Genomic DNA, 20,790 nt, shown 5'->3' on the forward strand with positions numbered 1-20,790 from the left:
TTTCATAAGTTGGTTAGTACTTTATGTTCAGGGAGTGGGATACTCCAAACACAGGTTTAAAGGTCAGCAGGGCTATGAATAAATTGTATCCATTGCCGGAAGATGCGCTTGACCTTCTCAAGGTCCCAAAGGTAGATACCTCAGTCTTGGCGGAAGTGCACCTCAAGAAGAGTTTTTGAGATGTCTGCCCTTGGTGCTCGGGCTGCTATATGTAGCAGTTTTATGTTGAGAGCAGGACTTTGCTGGGTGCAGCAGTTGCAGATGGACCAGTCTTTGTCTGAATCTGAGTCTCTATAGGCAGAGCAGCCAGAAGCTGTTGTGGCGTACAGTGCGGATGCATTGTATGATCTTTTCAGGACCTCTTCCAGGACTATGATGTCAGCAATTTTGGCCCAGAGATGACTCTAGTTGAGGAATTGGTCGGCTGATGTTTCCTCCAAGTCGCAGTTGGGATCTTTGCCCTTTAAGGGAAAATTGCTCTTTGGTAAAGACTTGGAGGAGATGATCAAGTTCCTTGGTGAGAATAAGATTCATAAGTTGCCAGAAGATAAGCCCAAAGGGAAAGGCACTTTTCCTCCTCTTATCCACTTCAAAGGAAGTCAAAGATTTTGGGTATCCAGACAGTCTGGAACTACTCAGAGGCAGTTCTCGGGCAGACAGCAGTCCTAGAGTCAGTCCTTTCGTGGGCATCTGTCTGGCAGAGATGGCTCTTCCCAGGGAGGAGGTGGTGCCAAATCACCCCAATGATGCGAGGCCAGTCCACTCCTCTGTTCCAATGAAAGGGGACCATCTGGCTCTATTTTACGAGAAGTGGACCAAAATCGCATCAGACCAGTGGGTCTTAAGCTTGATAAAACAAGTTTACACTTTAGAATTTGCTTGGCCGTTAAACCTGTTTTTGGTCTCCCCGTGCTCTTATGAAGAAAATAAACTGATGATACGAGACACCGTTTTGTCACCTCTGCAAATTGGGAGCCATTGCCCCTGTTCCCCTGGAGGAGCAAGGGACAGGACGCTATTCCATCTATTTCATAGTTCCCAAGAAGGAGGGAATTTTTTCGTCCAATCCTCGATTTTTAAAAAAGGTGAATGTGGCTCTGAGGGTTCCGAATGGAGACCCTGCGTTCAGTGATTGCAGCGGTACACAAAGGGGAGTGCCTGGTGTCCCTGGATTTAACCAAAGCGTACTTGTACATAGGAATCCGACCGGATCATCAGAGATCTGAGGTTCATGATTCTGGGGGAGCATTTTCAATTTTGTGCTCTACCCTTCAGTCTAGCAGCAGTGAGGTCCCAAAAAAAAGCTGTCCACCGGCCCGCGGGTTAGAAACCGGACGCTCAATTTTGCCAGTGTCCGTTTTCCGAACATGTGGCTGTCGGTGGGTTCGACAACCGCCGGTAAAATTAAGCGTCTGTTGTCAGACCCGCTAACAGCAGATGCTTCTGCTAATAAGGAGGCGCTAGGGACACGCTAGTATCCCTAGCGCCTCCTTATTAGCACGGGCCCTAATTTAAATAATCGCACGCCCAGGAGAGGTGCCTGTGCGCACGTCAGGAGAGCGGGCGCTCGACACAGTGCTGGCTCTCCCGCGAAGTTTTTTTGAATCTCCCTGCAGATCGGCAGCTGTGCCCTTTCTGGAGCCTTAATATGGTCTTAAAGAGCACCCCCCTTTGAATCTCTGAGATGTGAGACTATGAAGAATCTCACCTTGAAAGTGGTTTTCCTGGTGGTAATCTGTTCAGCTCGTCAAATTTCTGAACTTCAAGCCTTATGCAGGGAGCCTTTTTTGAGAATTTTGGATGAGGAAGTTTCCTTGAACGGTTCCCTCCTTTTTACCCAAGGTGGTGTCCTCTCTTCACTTAAAGCAGTCATTAGAACTCCCGTCCTTCTCAAATTTGGATCCTTTGGCACCGCACACTAAAGATTTACAGCAATTAGACAAAGTGCGTGTTGATGCAGTACCTGGAGGTTACGCACAGTTTCCACATATCGGATCATCTTTTTGAATATGGAGTGGTGCCAAAAGGATCACAAAGCATCAGGGGCTGCAATTGCGCGTTCGTTGAAAGAAGCTATTAGTTCTGCGTATATCTATCAGGGTCGCCTTCTTCCGGAGGGGCTACGGGTGCATTCAACTCGTTCTCAGGTGGCCTCCTGTTCTGAGTGTCAGCTAGTTTCACCACAAGAGATCTGTAGAGAGGCTACTTGGAAGTCATTGCATACTTTCGCCAGGCATTACCGTTTGGATGTCCAGGCCCCAGAGGCCATGGGCTTTGGTGAAAGTGTGCTTCGAGTGGGACTCTGTCACATCCTATTTAGGGAAGCTTTGGTACATCCCAGGAGTCTGAACTCATCTGAGTACATACAGAGAAAGGAAAATGGGATCTTACCTGCTAACTTTCATCCCTGTAGTACCACAGATCAGTCCAGAGTCCCACCCTCTGGAGGAAAGGGGAAGATTTGAGAGTCCACTCAATCTGTCTCCTCTTTTTTTTTTTAAGTCCACAGGGTTTTGTGTGGGCACAATTTCGCCTTTAAGCTTTTCCTCTTCCCACTGCTCATTTAGGAGAACTAGTTGGTTATTCAGGTAGTTGGTTTTGTTTCTTTCATGTCTGGCTTGGGTACAGTTCAATGTTGAGGGACTGCAGGTGGCACCTCATGTTAAGTGGCGGTGTCAGTAAAACTTTCTCTGTCTCCATCTGCTGGAGGGGAGGCAAAACCCAGGAGTCTGGACTGATCTGTGGTACTCCAGGAAGGAAAATTAGCAGGTAAGAACCAATTTTCCTTTGTGGTCTCAGACTTTTATCTGTACTTGTTCTTTGTAAGCCAGCCGTTGTTTGGTAAACACTGTAAGATATCACTTGGTAATGACTTGGTCTAGGAATTTCCCTTTGAAAGAACCAAGACTGCTTTCATTTCAGACCAGTATAGGCACAGATAAAATGGCTTGGAAATTCTGTACATTAAATATAAGCTGGATTTATTTTGAAACTTTTTTTCTAGCATCCTTTTTATGGTTCTGTTAAGTAAACCCAGAGATCAGCTACAGAGTTGTCAAGTTACCCAGTTCCAGGAGGGAGATTGTGGGCCAATCTTGGATTTCTGACAGTCCTATCCTGATGTATTATGGGACCAGCAGCACTGATTTGAATGGGTAGAATCAGGTGTTACAAATACTACATTGCTTTGGAATGTAAGTTTTTAAAACCAGGCCTGGCCAAAACATCTTACCCCCGCTTCCTCTTTTTTTGCTACTTGCACCTTCCTATTCTGCTAAAAAAAAGTCATGTCCAGGCAGCACCCGGGGTCCATACTGGTTCTGAGGGTTGGAGGAAAGTTTCCTCTGAGGTTATCCCCCTAGTGCTTCTGTTTTCCCTTCTCTCCAGAGTTAAATGTCTCCTGTATGGTGCACCTGGAACTAACCAGTCCCAATAGACTGCAGGCTTGAATTTTCCATTGAGCCCTTGGGCAAGCTACTTTAACTGTGCCATGTTGTCATGTGAGGAGATATGGTCTAGTGGGCAGAGTAAAAACTTGTTTGTAGCTTGGAGTGAGTGAACAACATAAGGATTAGCAACATTTTTTAGGGTACTTGCCAGGTTCTTTTGGCCTGGATTGGCCACTGTTGGAAACAGGAAGCTGGGCTTGATGGACCCTTGGTCTGACCCAGTATGGCATGTTCTTATGTTCTTAATGACTGCCTTCAGTTGACTGACTGTTCCTGTGTTTTGCGACAAACGCAGGACAAAGCAGATTAATTTTAGCAGGTCCTCTGCCAAAGATGAATTGAACATTAATGGAAAGATCTCAAACAGAAAACCATTATCTGCTGTGCCAAGTCTGCCAAGTATTTTCATAGTTTTCTGATTTTTCCCTGCTTGATGACATTAAAATATAGTACTTTGACTCCTGTAGAACATTGTACAATAGATATATTTTGATTTGTTAATCCTATAATCCACTTCATTTGTCTGTGTGTATGTAAAGAAAAAAAAAAACAAATCCACACTACCCTAAGTGGGGCACAGAAGATAAAAATAGTATAAAAACATAAATACAAAATAGCCTCAATCATATAGCAGACCTACTGACAAAAGCACAAACAAAATTCATATAGATAAGATGAATAAAATAATATAAAATAAGATACTGCTTAAAGTTCCAATATCCAAGTTGTCATCCAGAAGAAAGCCACCCATGAAACAGTATAAAAGAAATCTACACTCCCTCACTTGCTAAACCTTCTACTCTTGAGGAACATCTGATAATCCTACTGTGAGCCCAATACAAAGAAAATTACGCTCAGGAGTACACTTCAGACATGCTTCTTATAATGAAGAAATTGCTGAAAAAGCAGTTTGGGAAATAAATGTGAAAATGAGGCAGAAGATACAAAATTTAAATGACACGTTGGTGAAGAGATCAGAAGGGAGGCTTCTGGCTTGGACAGGTGAGCGGCCATCTTAGTTTTTAAGAACCTTCATCACCCCTGATGTGAAGTTGCACTACAATTCTTGGAGGAAGTATATCTAAAAATGTAATACTGCTCAATGCCAGATGGACCTTTTGATATGTGATCAGAGCTTGACTGTAGTACACCTGTTACAGGTAAGCCACTCTGCTTGACCTGGGCTCTTTGACCATGATGGGAAGCAGATGGAGATCATTTAAGTCGGGTAGCTTTTCCCATTTCTTGAAACTGCAAAATTCAATTTTAGTTTCTTTAGCAAATAGAAAATAGGGCATGCAACTAAATCGCTGCTTAGATTTTAAGGCTTTCTCTCTGTAGGTAAGCTTCTATGCTTCTGCTCTCCCCCCCACCCAACTGTGTGGGTTGCTATTGAGCCTGGTGACAGCCCTGTGCACATTCATGACGGCATCTCTGTGATGATCCACATGCACAAACTGTTATCTTTTGATTTTTTATGAATATTTTCCTGCGGAAATGTAGAGCAGGGGTCGGGAACCTTTTTGGCTGAGAGCCATGAACGCCACATTTTAAAATGTAATTCTGTGAGAGCCATACTAACTACAACCCCCCACACCCTCCTGACTCCCCCAAGACCTACCAAATAAATTTACTACAACCCCCTACTCTCCTGACACCCCCAAGACCTGCCAAATTAATTTACTACAACCCCCCATCCTCCTAACCCCCCCCCCCCCCCCAAGACCTGCCAAAAGTCCCTGGTGATCCAGCGGGAGTCCAGGGCTCGCAGACAAATCTTTAATAAAAAAGTAAAAATCTAACAAAACCCCCCACCCTCCTGACGCCCCCCAAGACCTCCAAAATTAATTTACTACAACCCCCACCCTCCTGACCCTCCCCCCAAGACCTGCCGAAGGTCCCTGGTGGTCCAGCGGGGGTCCGGGAGCGATCTCCTGGACTTGGGCTGTCGGCTGCCAGTAGTCAAAATGGCGCCGACGGCCCTTTGCCCTCACTATGTCACTGGGGTCTACCAATGGCGGCGGTAGCCCCTGTGACATAGTAAGGGCAAATGGCCGTTGGCGCCATTTTGACTACTGGCAGCCGACAGCCCAAGTCCAGGAGATCGCTCCCGGACCGCTCCTGGACCCCCGCTGGACCACCAGGGACTTTTGGCAGGTCTTTGGGGGTCAGAAGGGTGGGGGTTGTAGTAAATTAATATTGGAGGTCTTGGGGGGTGTCAGGAGGGTGGGGGCTTTTGTTAGATTTTTACTTTTTTATTAAAGATTTGTCTGCGAGCCAGATGCAGCCATCAAAAGAGCCATATCTGGCTCCCGAGCCATAGGTTCCTGACCCCTGATGTAGAGGGTGGGTTAAAAAAAAATGTTAAAATCTTTTAGGGGGGAGGATATGATGTCATTGGGGTGAATGGCTGGCTGCCAGAGGCTGGGCTCCTCCATTAAGCCGCACAATCTATGCTTAATCTTGGGCATCTGTGAGTAATTTATGGCGGTTCCGACTGCTAAACTTTTGCGGATAACAGCGATCTCGGTGAGGAAAAAAATCTATAGACATGCGTACATTTTCTTATACTAAATCCTCCGAAGACCACGAGGCCACAGTGGCGGTAATGATGACTGGGGATGGCCCTGAGGAAGAAGTAGGCCCCGAGGCAGTACATGTGCTGGCCGGCTCTGACTTACCTAGACAGGAGGAGTTTCGTGGATGGATCCGGGACTTACAACAAATTTTTATCAAAACACACAAACAGGAGATTACTGCACAGATTTCCTAATTAAGAGGAAATTGTGGACCTGGGCCGTAGAATTGATGAATCGGACGTCTGCATTGATTCGCATTCAGAGGGACTGCAGTGTTTTCTTAAAGAGCAGGAGGCCACAAAAGTGGAGTGCAAGCAGTTTGCTGAAAAACTGAAGGACCTCGAAAACCACTTGCGTAGGTGCAACTTGCAATTCTGCGGCATATCAGAGTCTCCAGAATTTATGATCTGCCCTGATGTTGTGATCAAACTATGTCAAGCATTATTCTTCTCTCAAAATGGCCCCGATGGAAACCCCTCTCCTCAAATTTTGATAGGATGCATCGCTTGCTAGGCCCCAAAATTACTAATAAACCATGTAGTATTATAGCATGCTTTTACTATTATGCCATTGCAAACAAAGCACATGGAATTGGGAGGGCCACAAGCTTTCTGTCTTTGCAGACATCTCGCCCACTATGCTACGAAAGAGACAGGAGCTACAAGAGAGAACTGGATTACTGCCCAAAGAGAATATTCACTACGGTTGGATGCACCCATTTGGATTATGGTTCACTGTAAGTGGAGCATCACACCGGATAAAAACACTGGAAGAGGCTGCAGTGATCCTGAAGGATTTGGGCTTGACCGTTCCAACTCTGCGACCTTCCATGCTCCCTGGTGGTATTGAGTGGCAAAGGGAGGTAGACTATTACAATGTAACTCAGAAGATTCTTCATCTAAAGATGCCACATGAATGGCAATACCCAGTGGCGACGTTGTTTTGCTATTTTCTCACCGACGAGTGAGATGATTTATATTGGACAGTGTCTTAGCACTATTAGTTTTTTTTTTTTGGTTTTTTTTTAATTTGTTTTTAGAGTGTTTTCATATGTGTTTTTATTGCCCAAGCAAATGCGGTTTTCATAGCGTTGGTTGATTATACTGATTGGTTACTTAGCGGGGAACCCAGTGGCCTTTGCTTATCTTTATTTCTCTTCAGTTGAGTTCACAGTGTGATGTAGGAGCTGCGCTTTATTGGTGGGGGGGAGGTTGGGTTATTGTTAATACTTCATGGCAAGGCATGACAGTTGGCTTAGTGGCATGTGATACACCTGGGAACGTAATTTGGGTGGGTTTGTTCTTGGGGAGGTCTCTTTGCTAGAGGGGGAATATGGCGATTATTCAGGGATATAATAGGGCTCTTGACAAATGGCCAACATGGCTTCCTTAAAGTTAGTTTCATTAAACATTAAGGGTTTGAATACACCCAAAAAGCGATGTCTCCTCTGTAAGGAGCTTGATAGTTTACAAGCCAATATAGTATTCCTATAGGAAAAGCATCTTAAGTGGAGATTTGAGGCGTTAATGCGCACTCCTAAATTTCCTCATAGATTTTGGGCAGCTAGCTCCCACCTGGCAAAATATGCTGGAGTAGGGATATTAATCAGACAAGATGTTGTTTGAACATCACTTGTGATGTTCTCATCCAGGGGGGAGGTGTATCATTCTAAAAGCTACTCTGGGTGGGGATTTATACTCTTATAAGTGTATATGCTCCAAATTCGCATCAGGAATAACACTTTTAGTGAGGTTTTGCAGGAGGTATATTGATCATTGGGGGATATTTCAACACTACATTAAATCCGGTTCTAGATAATTCCTCCCACCGTAGCTATGTTCTTCCTTTGGTTAGAGATGCTTTAAGAACTATAATTTCCCAAGGGAGTTTGATCGATGTTTAGAGGTCCAGGTATCCTAAATCTCAGAATTTTACATTCTTTTCAAATTCCCACCATTCATATTCTCGTTTTAGATTTTTTTTTTTTATTTGACAAAAGTGTTATAAACAGGAGTCTACAGCCAGGTATAGAGCTAATGACATGGTCTGATCAAGCCCCGGTTTGGATTCCCATGTTCTTGATATGATCAGCATCACCGATATTGGAGGCTAAATGACTCCCTTTTATACGATTCTGAGTTTGTTGAAAAACTCGAGGGTGATCTAGAAGAAAACTTGGAGCTTAACAGGTCTGCTGACCTTTCACTGCTAGTGCTCTTGGAGTGTTTGAAGGCTGTGATGCAGGGACACCTTACTTCTAGAGCCGCATATGTTAAGAATAAAAGTGGAGGAGTGTAGGCAGCGCCTACTTAAGATAATACTTGAGTGTTTATGTACAGATTCTACTATCCGCCTCTGTTTATCAACAATTACTATCTTATAGGGAGAGGGGGTTGGGATGCCTAATTAGGAAACATCCTTTATGTATTGTAAGAGATACAATTTGTACATCTTTGTTTGGCTTCATGAATGATATAGCTTTGACTATTAATTCAATAAACTTTCAATTAAAAAAAAAATAAATCTCTTAAATATTCATTCAAACACAAATGGCCTCACTCTTACACAAACAGCTACCTATACTTTTTGCCTCTGTCTCAGACATTGCGTGCACACAAACTATCTCTCACTTGCATTTTTTAAATTTGCCACTGAATGTAGACAGCCTTTGGTAATTTTGTGTACTCTATAAAGTACGTATGTCCGTTCTTGCTTAAGAACAAAGTAGGATTGCGGCAGCTTTGTGACGTTTCTATACATGCTTTCTTCCTTGCAGGGCCGTATAGCCTGTGCGAATGTCCTAAGTGACCTTTACGCAATGGGTGTTACGGAGTGTGACAACATGCTAATGCTTCTGGGAATCAGTAACAAGCTGACAGACAGGGTAAGAGCAGTGCTGACACTGCATCTGTTAAGAACTTTTACATCTTTGTGCATTTCATATTTTTGTTCTGGCTAAAATCACAAAACACACGAAATTTTTGGCAGAAAATGTCCTGCCTGTGTGAGGACATAGCCACAGGTGGGTGCTACACTGCAGAGGAAGAGCTGAAAGTCTGAGCTTTTTTTTTGTTTGTTTTTGTTGTTTAGAGACTATCTGACCCTAGGCCTTGTAGTCTAGATGTCATTAAAACCCCCTTGATGGAATTAGCTACCTATTTCCTAGTGTGTAGCCAGATGGACTCAGAACCAATGGTTATGCTTCCCTGCCAGCAGATGGAGACAGTCAGATTTCAAAGCTGATGTCACCTTAGATATACCCCTGCAGTGACCTCAGTCCTCCAGTATTCTCTGACTCCAGCAGATGGTGGACATTCCTCTCCTTATGGGGATTGTTGCACTTTTGGTAGGAGAAATTCTACATTTAAATTGGAGAAAATAATCGAGCCCCGCTCTCCTGTGGTGATACCAAAAGGTGCCTTCCCCAGTTGAAAATTCCTGAGGCAATTTCCGAGATCCCTCAGAGGTGTGGCTTGGTCTGGTAGCCGGTTCCCTGCGTGGACTTTGCAGTTTGCTCAGCTGAAAGGCAGCAGGTGTAAGAAGCCGAGCGTAGCGGTGACTGGCTAAGCCCTCTCCCTCCGCAGCTGGAGACTGTCTCTGTAATTGGCTGGTAAGCACTGAGCCCAAGTAAATTTAAAAAAAGAAAAAAAAAAACAAAACTTGCCGATTCAGGCGATTGAAGGGATTTTCAGTAGATTTTCCTCCGGCCTCCATGCTCGGCACACCGTACTGACTTAATTCCTGCTCCTGTGGGGTTAAGGGGAGTTGGGTATCCGAGCAGGTTGAGCAACCCCCGCTTTAGGCTTGGTCGGCACACCACATGGTAGGCCATATTGGCACCATCTTGTCCATGTTTCTGTGTGTGCAGTACTGCCCTCTGTAGGACATCGGTACACGCAGTGGGTCAGCACTGCACATACACTGTGCGCGTAACAGTGCATACTCATGTGCCCAACTCTGAAAGTGTGTGGTAAAGGAAAAGCTGTGGGCACAGGCTGAGCATGTGCCTTACCATGTGCTGTTTAGGTGCTCATATTTTGGGTGCATACATTTTTTAGGCACGAGCCAATCGAACGCACAGTTACCGCCGCCAATGGTGTCAGCAACCAAGAACATAAGAAATTGCCATGCTGGGTCAGACAAAGGGTCCATCAAGCCCAGCATCCTGTTTCCAACAGAGGCCAAACCAGGCCACAAGAACCTGGCAAGTACCCAAACATCAAGAAACCTAAGCGCTTTACTCTCTGCACTTCTTGTCAAATTAGGGCTTCACAGCCTGTCCTTGATTCCCACTTGTATCAGCACTGAGGAAGCCCAAGGGGAGTTGGCCTCCCTGGACTTTGCTAAGCCCGGCTCTTCCCATTCAGATGATGGATTGGTCACAGCCTTAACTGGAAATACTCCAGATCTGAGTACCCCTTTGACTGGATCATCCGTGGGAGAGGGAAACTCAGCTGGACCCACCCGTTCCCCCTGGGCTAAGCATGGATCCGGCAACCTTTTCTTGGGTGGAATTTTTCCAGGGGCTACGAGCCTTTGTACAGGTGCAGTCTAATACCGTGTTTGCCTCTGATTAGACAGAACCTAAGCCAGCAGCCCCTCCCTCTCCCAGTCCTATCAGCAGACCTCGAGGCATGCCTCACCTGACCAAGGGTATCCTTAGTAGAGAACCTGATGGCACAGACAGAAGAGGAGGAGCCAGATCCCTTGGAAGAAAGGGAAATTCCCCCTGGATTGGAACTGTATCGACCTATGTTATGGTTCTTTCATAGAGATGAATCGCTGGCCCTGGTTTCCCAGACCCTGAAGACACTTGGAGTTCCTGAGACGAACTCCTGATTTTTCCTGTGGAAAGCCTCTTGCTAATTTCCAGTACTGGAAGCCATCCAAGAGTCTATTCACCCGGAATGGGATGCCCCAGAAGCAAATTGGGGGATGAACATTAGAAACTCTATATCCGCTGGACCCAGCAGTGAGAGAGCGTTTGCATTTCCCTAAAGTGGATGCATTCGTCTGTGCTGTCTGTAAGTGAACAACTATCCCAGTGGAAGGAAGAGCGGCCTTGAAGGATTCGCATGATGGATGAAGTCCATCCTTAAACAGGCATTTGACGCAATAGCAGATTAAAGATTGCTTCTTGTTGTGCCCTGATAGCTCATTTGTGTCTGCCTCTCTCTCAGGAGGTGGACGTCTTGGGGGTGAATCCCAGAACAGCTGTGGAACCCACCGCTGCCTATTCAGCAGACTCAGGCTTTGATTTGGTCCATACTTCAGCCAGAAGAGTATCCTCAGTGGTAGCAGCCGTAAGAAAGCTATGGCTGTAGAATTGGTCAGCTGACACAACCTCCAAGGCCAGTCTTACAAAGATGCCCTTTAAAGGATCACTCCTATTTGGAAACGAATTGGAAAAACTGGCCAGTAAATGAGACAGATCTCCAGTTCCCCGGCTACTGGAATGTAGGAAGAAGAAGTTGCAGTGCCCCTCGCCTATGAGGGGCCGGTCTAAGGGCCCCCAATGTTTTCGTCCCTACAGAAACTCAACATTTCAGAGGTCTCTGCCCTTTGGGAGAACTCTGTCTTTTTGTAGTTGAAAGCCCAAGAGAGGGGCAGTTTCCGGGTCAGGCTTGTCCCGAACTTCCCATGAAATTTTACAGACTTTCCTTTGGAACGAGGAGATAGGGAGACGTCTGTCTCTCTTCTGCCAACGGAGGGTCGAGATCACTTCAGAGAAATGGGTACTGGAAGTCATACGAGAAGGATATGTGCTGGAATTTCACAGCACTCCTAAGGACGTATTCATGATGTCTCCTTGCCACTCCCAGCACAAAAAGTAGGCAGTGGAGATTACTCTTAAGGCTTTTCAGTAATTCCAGTACCTACGCCCAGGAAATTACGGGGCGTTAATTGAGCTATTTCATTGTATCCAAGAAGGAAGGTTCCTTTTGCCCCATCTTGGACTTCAAGAGTGTCTAGCGTCGCCTACAAGTGAGTAATTTCCGCATGGAAATCTTACGTTTTGTGATGATGGCCGTACAATCGGGAGAGTTCCTAACCTCCCTGGACCTATACGAGGCCTACCTACGTATTCCAATCCATCAAGAACACAAAAGCTTCCTACGCTTTATGATACTGGGTCGCCATTATCAGTTCCAGGGACTGCCCTTTGGCCTAGAACATTTTCCAAGATTATTGTGGTCGTGACGGCAGCATTGAGAAGAGAAGGAATACTGATACACCTGTACTTGGACGTCTGGTTGATCTGGGCCAAGTCAGCGCAAGAGAGTCTCCGGGTGACCACCAGGGTGTACTCTCCTTGCTTCAGGAACTTGGTTCGGTAGTAAACCTGGACAAGAGCAGTCTCAAGCCTTCTCAGTCCTTGGATTATCTGGGAGTCTGGTTTGACACCAGGCAGGGCAAGGTTGTCTTCCAGACCACACAGATACAGAAGTTGATGTCCCAGCTGAGTCAGTTGATGAGCACAATACGCCCAATGGTATGGAGCTATCTCCAAGTTCTCGGCTTGATGGTGGCAACGTTGGAAGTAGTGCCGTGGGCAAGAGTATATGCGCCCACTTCAACACTTGATGTTATGTTGGAACCTATAGTCTCAAGACTTCAATTCAACTCCACTTATCGATGGGAATCTGCTCTCATCTCCAGTGATGGTTGCAGGAGGTTCATTTGAACAAGGGGTGTGTTCCTGTCCTCCCTGAACTGGCTGGTTCTCACAACAGACACGAGTCTCTAAGGCTGGGGAGTTCACTATCAGGAGCTCACGGCCCAGAGCCGTTGGACGGAAGAAGAGGCCCTCTGGAATATCAGTTGCCTGAAAGTCTGGCAATAAGGCTGGCGTGCTTACATTTCAGCCACAGACTCCAGGGTCAAGTGGTCCATGAAATGTCGGACAGTGCAATGACTGTAGCCTACAAGAGCCAGCAAATGTCGCAGGAGATGGACCTCCTTATGGAGTGGATGGAAATGCACCTACAGATGATCTCGGCCTCCACATCGCAGGAAAAGACAACATCAGAGCAGACTTTCTAAGCAGGGAGAGTCTGGCTTCAGAGTGTGGGTGTTGTCAGACAAAGCCTTTCAACTGATAGTAGATCTTTGGGGCCTCCTCCTGGAGACATCTCACGACGCAAAGATTCCCAGATTATTCAGTTGTAGAAGAGATCCATGGTCCCTGGGAATAGACACCTTCGTTCAGCTCTAGTCATACGTTACTGTACACCTTCCCTCTGTGGCCATGCTGGACAGGGTCATTCGCAGAATCGAACACTACAGGGATGTAGTCCTACCAGTAGTTCCAAACTGGCCCAGACGTGCACACAGGGACCTGCTGCATCAGGGACTGGTCCTTCACAAGGATCAGAGTCTATTCTGTCTTGCGGTCTGGCCCTTGAGAGGGCTCTCCTGATGAAGCAAGGATATTCTGCGGCAGTAATTGTCACCTTATTTCATGCCTGGAAGTTCTCCACGTCCCTAGCGAATGTGTGGGTCTGGAGAGTAATTGAGGCCTGTTGCGAGGAATGTGATGTCCTCCTCTCGAGCAGTCAAAATGCCACTTATTCTGGAATTTTTGCAGGAGGACTTGAATAAAGGTTTGGCCCTTAACTCATTGAAGGTGCAGGTAGTGGCTTTCTCCTGTTTCAGGAGTGAGGTGAGCGGAGCCTTCCTGTTGACTCACCTGGACATGATTCATTTTCTGAAGGGAGTGAAATACCTTTCGGCCTCCCCTACGGTTGGCAGGTCCCACTTTTCGGCCACTGTGCAGTCTTTCCTTGCATTTATTAACCTTGAAAATGGTGTTTCTGGTGGCTATATGCTCAGCATGTCATATTTCTGAATTGCAGGCATTGTGTCTGGAACCGTTCCTCCGGATGACTCCAGGAGCATTTCAGCTCTGTACCGTTCCATCGTTTCTTGCCGAAGGTAGTCTCTGAATTTCATTTGAATTAGTCAATTTCGTTTCCATCCTTAGATAAACTCAAGGACGCAGAGGTAAATCGCTTCCTCCATCATTTGGGTGTCAAGAGGCTTTTAGTGTGGTATCTGGAAATCTCAGAACCGGTCCGAAAGATGGACCGCCTGTTTGTCCTTCACGGCAGAAGGAAACAGGGCGAACCAGCCTTGCGGGTTACCATAGCTCACTGGATTAAGGTGGTGATTATGGGAGCCTCTGTGGAGGCTGGAACAAAGTCAGCATGGCTTTACCCAAGGCAAGTCTTGCCTCACAAACCTGCTTCACTTTTTTGAAGGAGTTAATAAACATGTGGATAAAGGTGAACCGGTAGATGTAGTGTACTTGGATTTTCAGAAGGCGTTTGACAAAGTTCTTCATGAGAGGCTTCTAGGAAAAGTAAAAAGTCATGGGACAGGTGGCGATGTCCTTTCGTGGATTACAAACTGGCTAAAAGACAGGAAACAGAGAGTAGGATTAAATGGACAATTTTCTCAGTGGAAGGGAGTGGGCAGTGGAGTGCCTCAGGGATCTGTATTGGGATCCTTACTTTTCAATATATTTATAAGTGATCTGGAAAGAAATATGATGAGTGAGATAATCATATTTGCAGATGATACAAAATTGTTCAGAGTAGTTAAATCACAAGCAGATTATGATAAATTGCAGGAAGACCTTGTGAGACTGTGAAAAATTGGGCATCGAAATGGCAGATGAAATTTAATGTGGATAAGTGCAAGGTGGTGCATATAGGGAAAAATAACCCATGCTATAGTTACAGTGTTAGGTTCCATATTAGGTGCTACTACCCAAGAAAGAGAACTAGGCTTCATAGTGGATAAACACATTGAAATCATCAGTTCAGTGTGCTGTGGCAGTCAAAAAAGCAAACAGAATGTTGGAATTATTAGAGAATGGTGAATAAAACGGAAAATGTCATAATGCCTCTGTATCACTCCATGGTGAGACCGCACCTTGAATACTGTGTACAATTCTGGTCGCCACATCTCAAAAAAGATATAGTTGTGATGGAGAAGGTACAGAGAAGGGCGATCAAAATAAGGGGATGGAACAGCTCCCCTATGAGGAAAGACTAAAGAGGTTAGGACTTTTCAGCTTGGAGAAGAGACTGCTGAGGGGGGATATGATAGAGGTGTTTAAAATCATGAGAGGTCTAGAACAGGTAGATGTGAATCGGTTATTTACTCTTTCGGATAGTAGAAAGACTAGGGGGCACTCCATGAAGTTAGCATGTGGCACATTTAAAACTAATCGGAGAAAGTTCTTTTTCACTCAACGCACAATTAAATTCTGGAATTTGTTGGTAGAGGATGTGGTTAGTGCAGTTAGTATAGCTGTGTTTAAAAAAGGATTGTATAAGTTCTTGGAGGAGAAGTCCATTACCTGCTATTAATTAAGTTGACTTAGAAAATAGCCACTGCCATTAGCAATGGTTACATGGAATAGACTTAGTTTTTGGGTACTTGCCAGGTTCTTATGGCCTGGATTGGCCACTGTTGGAAACGGGATGCTGGGCTTGATGGACCCTTGGTCTGACCCAGTATGGCATGTTCTTATGTTCTTACCTTCTCAGGATAAAGCTCATTCCACTAGGGTTCAGGCGGCCTCATGGACAGAAGCTAGACTGCTGTCTCCCATCAATATCTACTGAGTGGCAATGTAGTGCTCCTTGAACACCTTCTCCAGGTTCTGTCGCCTGGACATACAGGCTCGAGAGAATGCAGCCTTTGGAAGGGCGATGTTAACCGGACCACGGGCAGTCTCCTGCCCCGATCGGGAGTAGCTTTTGTATATCCCATTGGTCCTGAGTCAATCTGGCTACATGCTAAGAAATGGAGAAATTACTTACCTGATAATTTCGTTTTCCTTAGTGTAGACAGATGGACTCGGCATCCTGCCCTCGGCTGTCCAAGAACGGAGCCACACGTGGAGATATCGAATCCAAGACATTACAGGTAAGCAGTCATCCAGTCCCTAGATCAGGATATATTCTTACTGAGGTTTAGTGTTTCGTTGCGTACAGTTATCTGTGTGTTAATCATATTTTTAATCATATTTTAATGATGTTTTTTTTCACTAGTATGTCCGCAGTGGCTTTTGAAGAGAATACTGGAGGGCTGAGGTCACTGCAGGGGTGTATCTAGGGTGATGTCAGCTTTGAAATCTGACTTTGTCTCCCTCTGCTGGCAGGGGAGCATAACCTTTGGTCCTGAGTCCATCTGCCTGCACTAAGGAAAATGAAATTATCAGGTAAGTGTTTCTCCATTTTTATAGTCTCCTGCATTGTCAAACTGATCTGCTACACCAGAGACAGAAAATGACAAGGAGGGTCATTTTTGTAATAACGAGTCTGGCCAGGGCTGGCTTGGTGACACTGCAGCTCATTGCCATACGGAGGGTCCTAGATTTGATTCCCAGCTCAGATTCCTTGCTCCCTGGGTTAGTTGGGGATGTTTCAGAGATGGTGTTCACATTCACAGCCCATGGGGTGGAGTTCACCAGTCGTTGTGTAATTTATATCAACGAGTCATCAGGTTAGGGCCCATGCCTGCAGGATTCTGGACGGAGTCCTGGTGCAAGACCTCTGGCCCAAGGGCTGTTGCTGCAGTAACTGGATTAGTGTAGGTAAATTGGGAGGGGAAATAAATTAAGTTGTAAATAAACAGTCATGGTGTCATGGGATCCCTGCCCAGGTTCTGATTGTGCTGGAAGTCTAAAGGAGCAGGCGGGAACTGCCAGATCAAAAAAAACCCAAAAAAACCCTCCATTCTCACAGGTGTAACTTTAGTTGAGCATTCCAGCATTTCTCAGGTGATGGGTCCCGACAGCACGCAGGCATTAATCATACTGCAGTGGATAGGTAATGCTCTGCCTGGACACTTTATTGCTCAATTCATAACAAGTTCTTTTAGTAAAGATAGCCCGGAGTAGTACTTCCCAGACTTATAGCCAATGACCCCGTTTCAGCACTTGAAAACTCACATGACACCCATCCCCTCTCTCTCTCTCTCTCTCTCTCTCTCACCTCCTCCCTTCACATCTCCTCTTAAATTCCCCAGTCAACCCTTCTGTCATTCATAGAACCATAGAAATGACGGCAGAAGAAGACCAAACGGCCCATCCAGTCTGCCCAGCAAGCTACGCACGTTATCCATTTTCTTTTTCTCTCTCCCACCTGTTACTATTGGCTTCCAGTACCCTCCAGCCCTAATTTCCCTCCACCCCATCACCAGTGTAGAGAGCAACGCCGTATCTGCATCCAAGTGAACGTCCAGCTCAATTAGGGGTAGCAACCGCTGCAACAAGCAGGCCACACCCCTGCCCCATACTCTTACCCACCCCTGTTTTTTGGTTTTTTTTTTGGAGATAGCAGCCCTCCATCCTTCCGCTCCGTGAAGGTGGAACACCAACTACTGGCCACTGGCATCCCGCTCCGTGAATGCCTCTGTGGCTACTGCCGCTCCGTGCAGTGTTTTGCTGCCTCCTCTTTATTCACGCCCTCTAGACTTGATGGATCCACAGTGTTTATCCCATGCCCCTTTGAAGTCCTTCACAGTTTTAGACTTCACCACTTCCTCCGGAAGGGCATTCCAGGCATCCACCACTCTTTCCGTGAAGAAATACTTCCTGACATTGGTTCTTAGTCTTCCTCCCTGGAGCCTCAGCTCGTGACCTCTGCTTCTGCTGATTTTTTTTCTGACGGAAAAGGTTTGTCGTTGTCTTTGGATCATTAAAGTTTTTCAAGTATCTGAAAGTCTGAATCATATCACCCCTGCTCCTCCTTTCCTCCAGGGAGTACATATTTAGATTCTTCAATCTCTCCTCGTATGTCCTCCGATGAAGACCCTCCACCTTCCTGGTCGCCCTTCTCTGTACCGCTTCCATCTTGTCTCTGTCTTTCTCTTTTCCACTTCTCTCATGCTCCACATCTAATCCCTCTCCACCTGTTCCAGCCTTCAAGCCCCTACTGCATCTGATCCTTCCCTTCCAAACATCTTCCTGATCAGTCAGTAACAAGCTTTTCCTTTCTATCCTGGGGCAAAGGTGGATGTCAGCTGGTGGGAAGAGAAGGGCAGGCTGACAGGAGCAACCTTTTTTTTTTCCCCCTTGGGTTGATTCAGTGGTGGGTAAGGGGAGAAGAGCAGTGGCAATCTCCACCAGCTTGTGCACGCTCAGTCCTCCCCTTCCCTCCTGGCTGGTCCCAAACCAGACTGTGTGATCTGCAAGTGGCAACAGCATAAGTAATGAAAATGAGCACGAGGTCTGTAAGGTATTGCAAGCTCACAGGCCCTGCAACGGCCCCAAACCCTCCTCATGCAGACCTTATCACAGAAACTCATGCAAGGGCACTGCTGCTTCAGGGCCTGTGAATGTGTGCTGGCTCACAGGCCCCATGCTGACTTCGGCTGCTTATAATACTGCTGCCAGTGCCTGACGAGGTCAGTGGCTGGAGGACCCTGTAAACTAAAACACTTACTATATATACACCACGTTATCTAAGATTCCAAGCAGCTTGTTTATTTGAGTCACCTGGTGCCAAGCTCTTAGGTGAAGTAGATAATAACATTTAAGAGCAAAAGAACATGAAAAACAAATATCTGCCAATAGAAACAGTCATAAATTAAGATAAAACATGACAAAAAGAAGCAAGCCTGTAATTGAGCAAAAGCTTAAGTACAGTCTTCCAAGGACATATCAAGCAGCAGTAAGTAGCTCCCTGCAAGCTTCAGGTAGCCTGGGAAAATGCTTTCCTAAACAATTGCTGCTGCTGGCAGATGAACCAAGCTGGCAGGAACGGCTGCAGTTGTTGCTAACCTCTCCACCTGAGTATCCCTGCTCACTGTCTCTCTTACATGTTATCAGACATGTGCTTTCTCTCACATGCCATCTGTCACACACATGTTCTGTCTTCCCACATACAACTCACTCTCACACACCCTCGCACACACACACACGCTCACACACACAACTCACTCTCTCTCTCACACACCCTCACACACACACACACACCCTCACACACACACACACACACTGGCTCACAACAAACACAAGGGCTCAAACATACACTCACAGGGCCTGGGTCTCTTCTTTAGCCCCTCTCTTTCCCCTCCCCCCTTCTTTCTCTGTCCCCCTTCTCTCTCTCCCTCTTCTCCTTGCTTACCTTGAGCTGCTGGTGCCGTGCTGTGATGCAATGCCCCCACTCTCCGTGCGCCAGTTGACTTCCCCTCCCTTCCCTCTCTTCTCCTCTTTTTCCACCTTCTTTCTCTTTCCCCCTTCTTTCTCTATTCCCCTCCCTTCCCTCTCTTCTCCTTTTTCCACCTTCTTTCTCTTTCCCCCTTCTTTCTCTTTCCCCCTCCCCTCTGTTTTCCTCCCTTCTCTCCCCCTCTTCTCCTCCTTACTGCTTGCTCCTCGAGCCGCCGGTGCTGTGCTGCGATGCGATGCCCCCACTGTCCGTGCACCACCTGACATCGCTCTCCCGGATTGGCCACTGTCCGTGCGCGGCCTGCTTCCGGTTCTTTTTTTATCCATTTCCAGTGAGGGCAGCAAGGGAGGATTTGCGCGGTGGCAACAAAACTGCGGCGAGGGAGGAAATCTGCACGAAGGAGGAATTCTGCGCAAATTCTGCAATCCGCAGTAGCGCAGAATTCCCCCAGGAGTAAATTAGGTCTTCAGCTCCTCGTTAAAGGTCTTAACGCTGCTTACACACAGAATCTGGCAAGCCATTCCATAACAGAGGACCAGCCAAGGCAAAAATCCTCTCGTGAGTTTTCACAGCCTACTAAGGCATGCAGATGGAATATCTGATAGACATTGCCCAGCTGAATGCAGATTCTTCTGCGGCCTACAGATTTTTTAATAATGTGCTGATACAGCGGGATGCTTTGTTCTTCAAAGCTTTATGAATCAGTATAAGCATTTTAAGCTGTATGAAATTCAACTGGCCACCAATGTGATGAGAAAAGAATAGATGTGATGTGATCATACCGAGAGGATCCAGTGAGAACATGAGCTGTGAAGTTCTGAATCACTTGTAATGCATGCAGGATGGAAGGAGGAAGACATCCCCCCCCTCAAAAAAAACAAAAAACAGCATTATAATAAATAAGCCCAATTAAAACAAGAACCTGAAGTATAGTGCAAAAATTATTTATGTCCAAAAGTGATTTTAGTTTCTGCAACATGCAAAGCTTAAAAATTGAACTGTGCACAACAGATTTGATATAGGACCTAAAGGAAAGCTGTTGATGGAAAAATAACTCCCAAATTTCTCACTCCTTGCACAATCGGGATTGTGAGATCACAAAAACTGTAAGCTACCCGGAATTGATGGAAAAGAGATCTACCTATTCTGATGACTTCTTCAGCCTTTTCAATAGTAAGGGCTAACTTATTAGTTAGCCAGGTTTGGATGGCTCTTAAATAGAGGATAATAAAATATAAGATGGTGTTATCAGATGTCACAGGAAAAAAACAGAATATGATCAGCACAGGCTGGATGATGTAAACAAAGACCAGCAAGGAGTTAACGGATCGGCCGAAGGTAGATATTAAACAGTGTGGCAGAGAGTGAAGAGCCCAGTGGCACCCCTGTGGAAAGGGAGAACCAAGATGATCTGAAGATGACAAGGCAATAACTAGAGCCAGAAGGATGCTGGGCTGCATAGAGGAATAACCAGTAAGAAAAAAGAGGTGATGATGCCCTTGTACAGGTCCTTGGCGAGGCCTTACCTGGAGTACTGCGTTCAGTGCTGGGGCCCATATCTTAAAGGATAAAGTC

The 20,790-nt window shown here is 46.0% G+C and overlaps 1 protein-coding gene across 5 annotated transcripts in view; it reads left to right on the forward strand.

Annotated features, from left to right (window-relative positions):
- SEPHS1 (selenophosphate synthetase 1) overlaps positions 1-20,790 on the forward strand; it is a 110,329-nt gene that overhangs the window by 27,774 nt on the left and 61,765 nt on the right. For all 5 annotated transcript variants that reach the window (XM_029616305.1, XM_029616308.1, XM_029616303.1 and 2 more), the window contains exon 4: positions 8,805-8,912. In XM_029616305.1, the coding sequence (XP_029472165.1) occupies positions 8,805-8,912 (108 nt within the window). The remainder of the gene's footprint in view (positions 1-8,804; positions 8,913-20,790) is intronic.

The sequence above is a fragment of the Rhinatrema bivittatum genome, chromosome 9 (genome assembly GCF_901001135.1).
Source record: "Rhinatrema bivittatum chromosome 9, aRhiBiv1.1, whole genome shotgun sequence".
Taxonomy (NCBI): Eukaryota; Metazoa; Chordata; class Amphibia; order Gymnophiona; family Rhinatrematidae; genus Rhinatrema; species Rhinatrema bivittatum.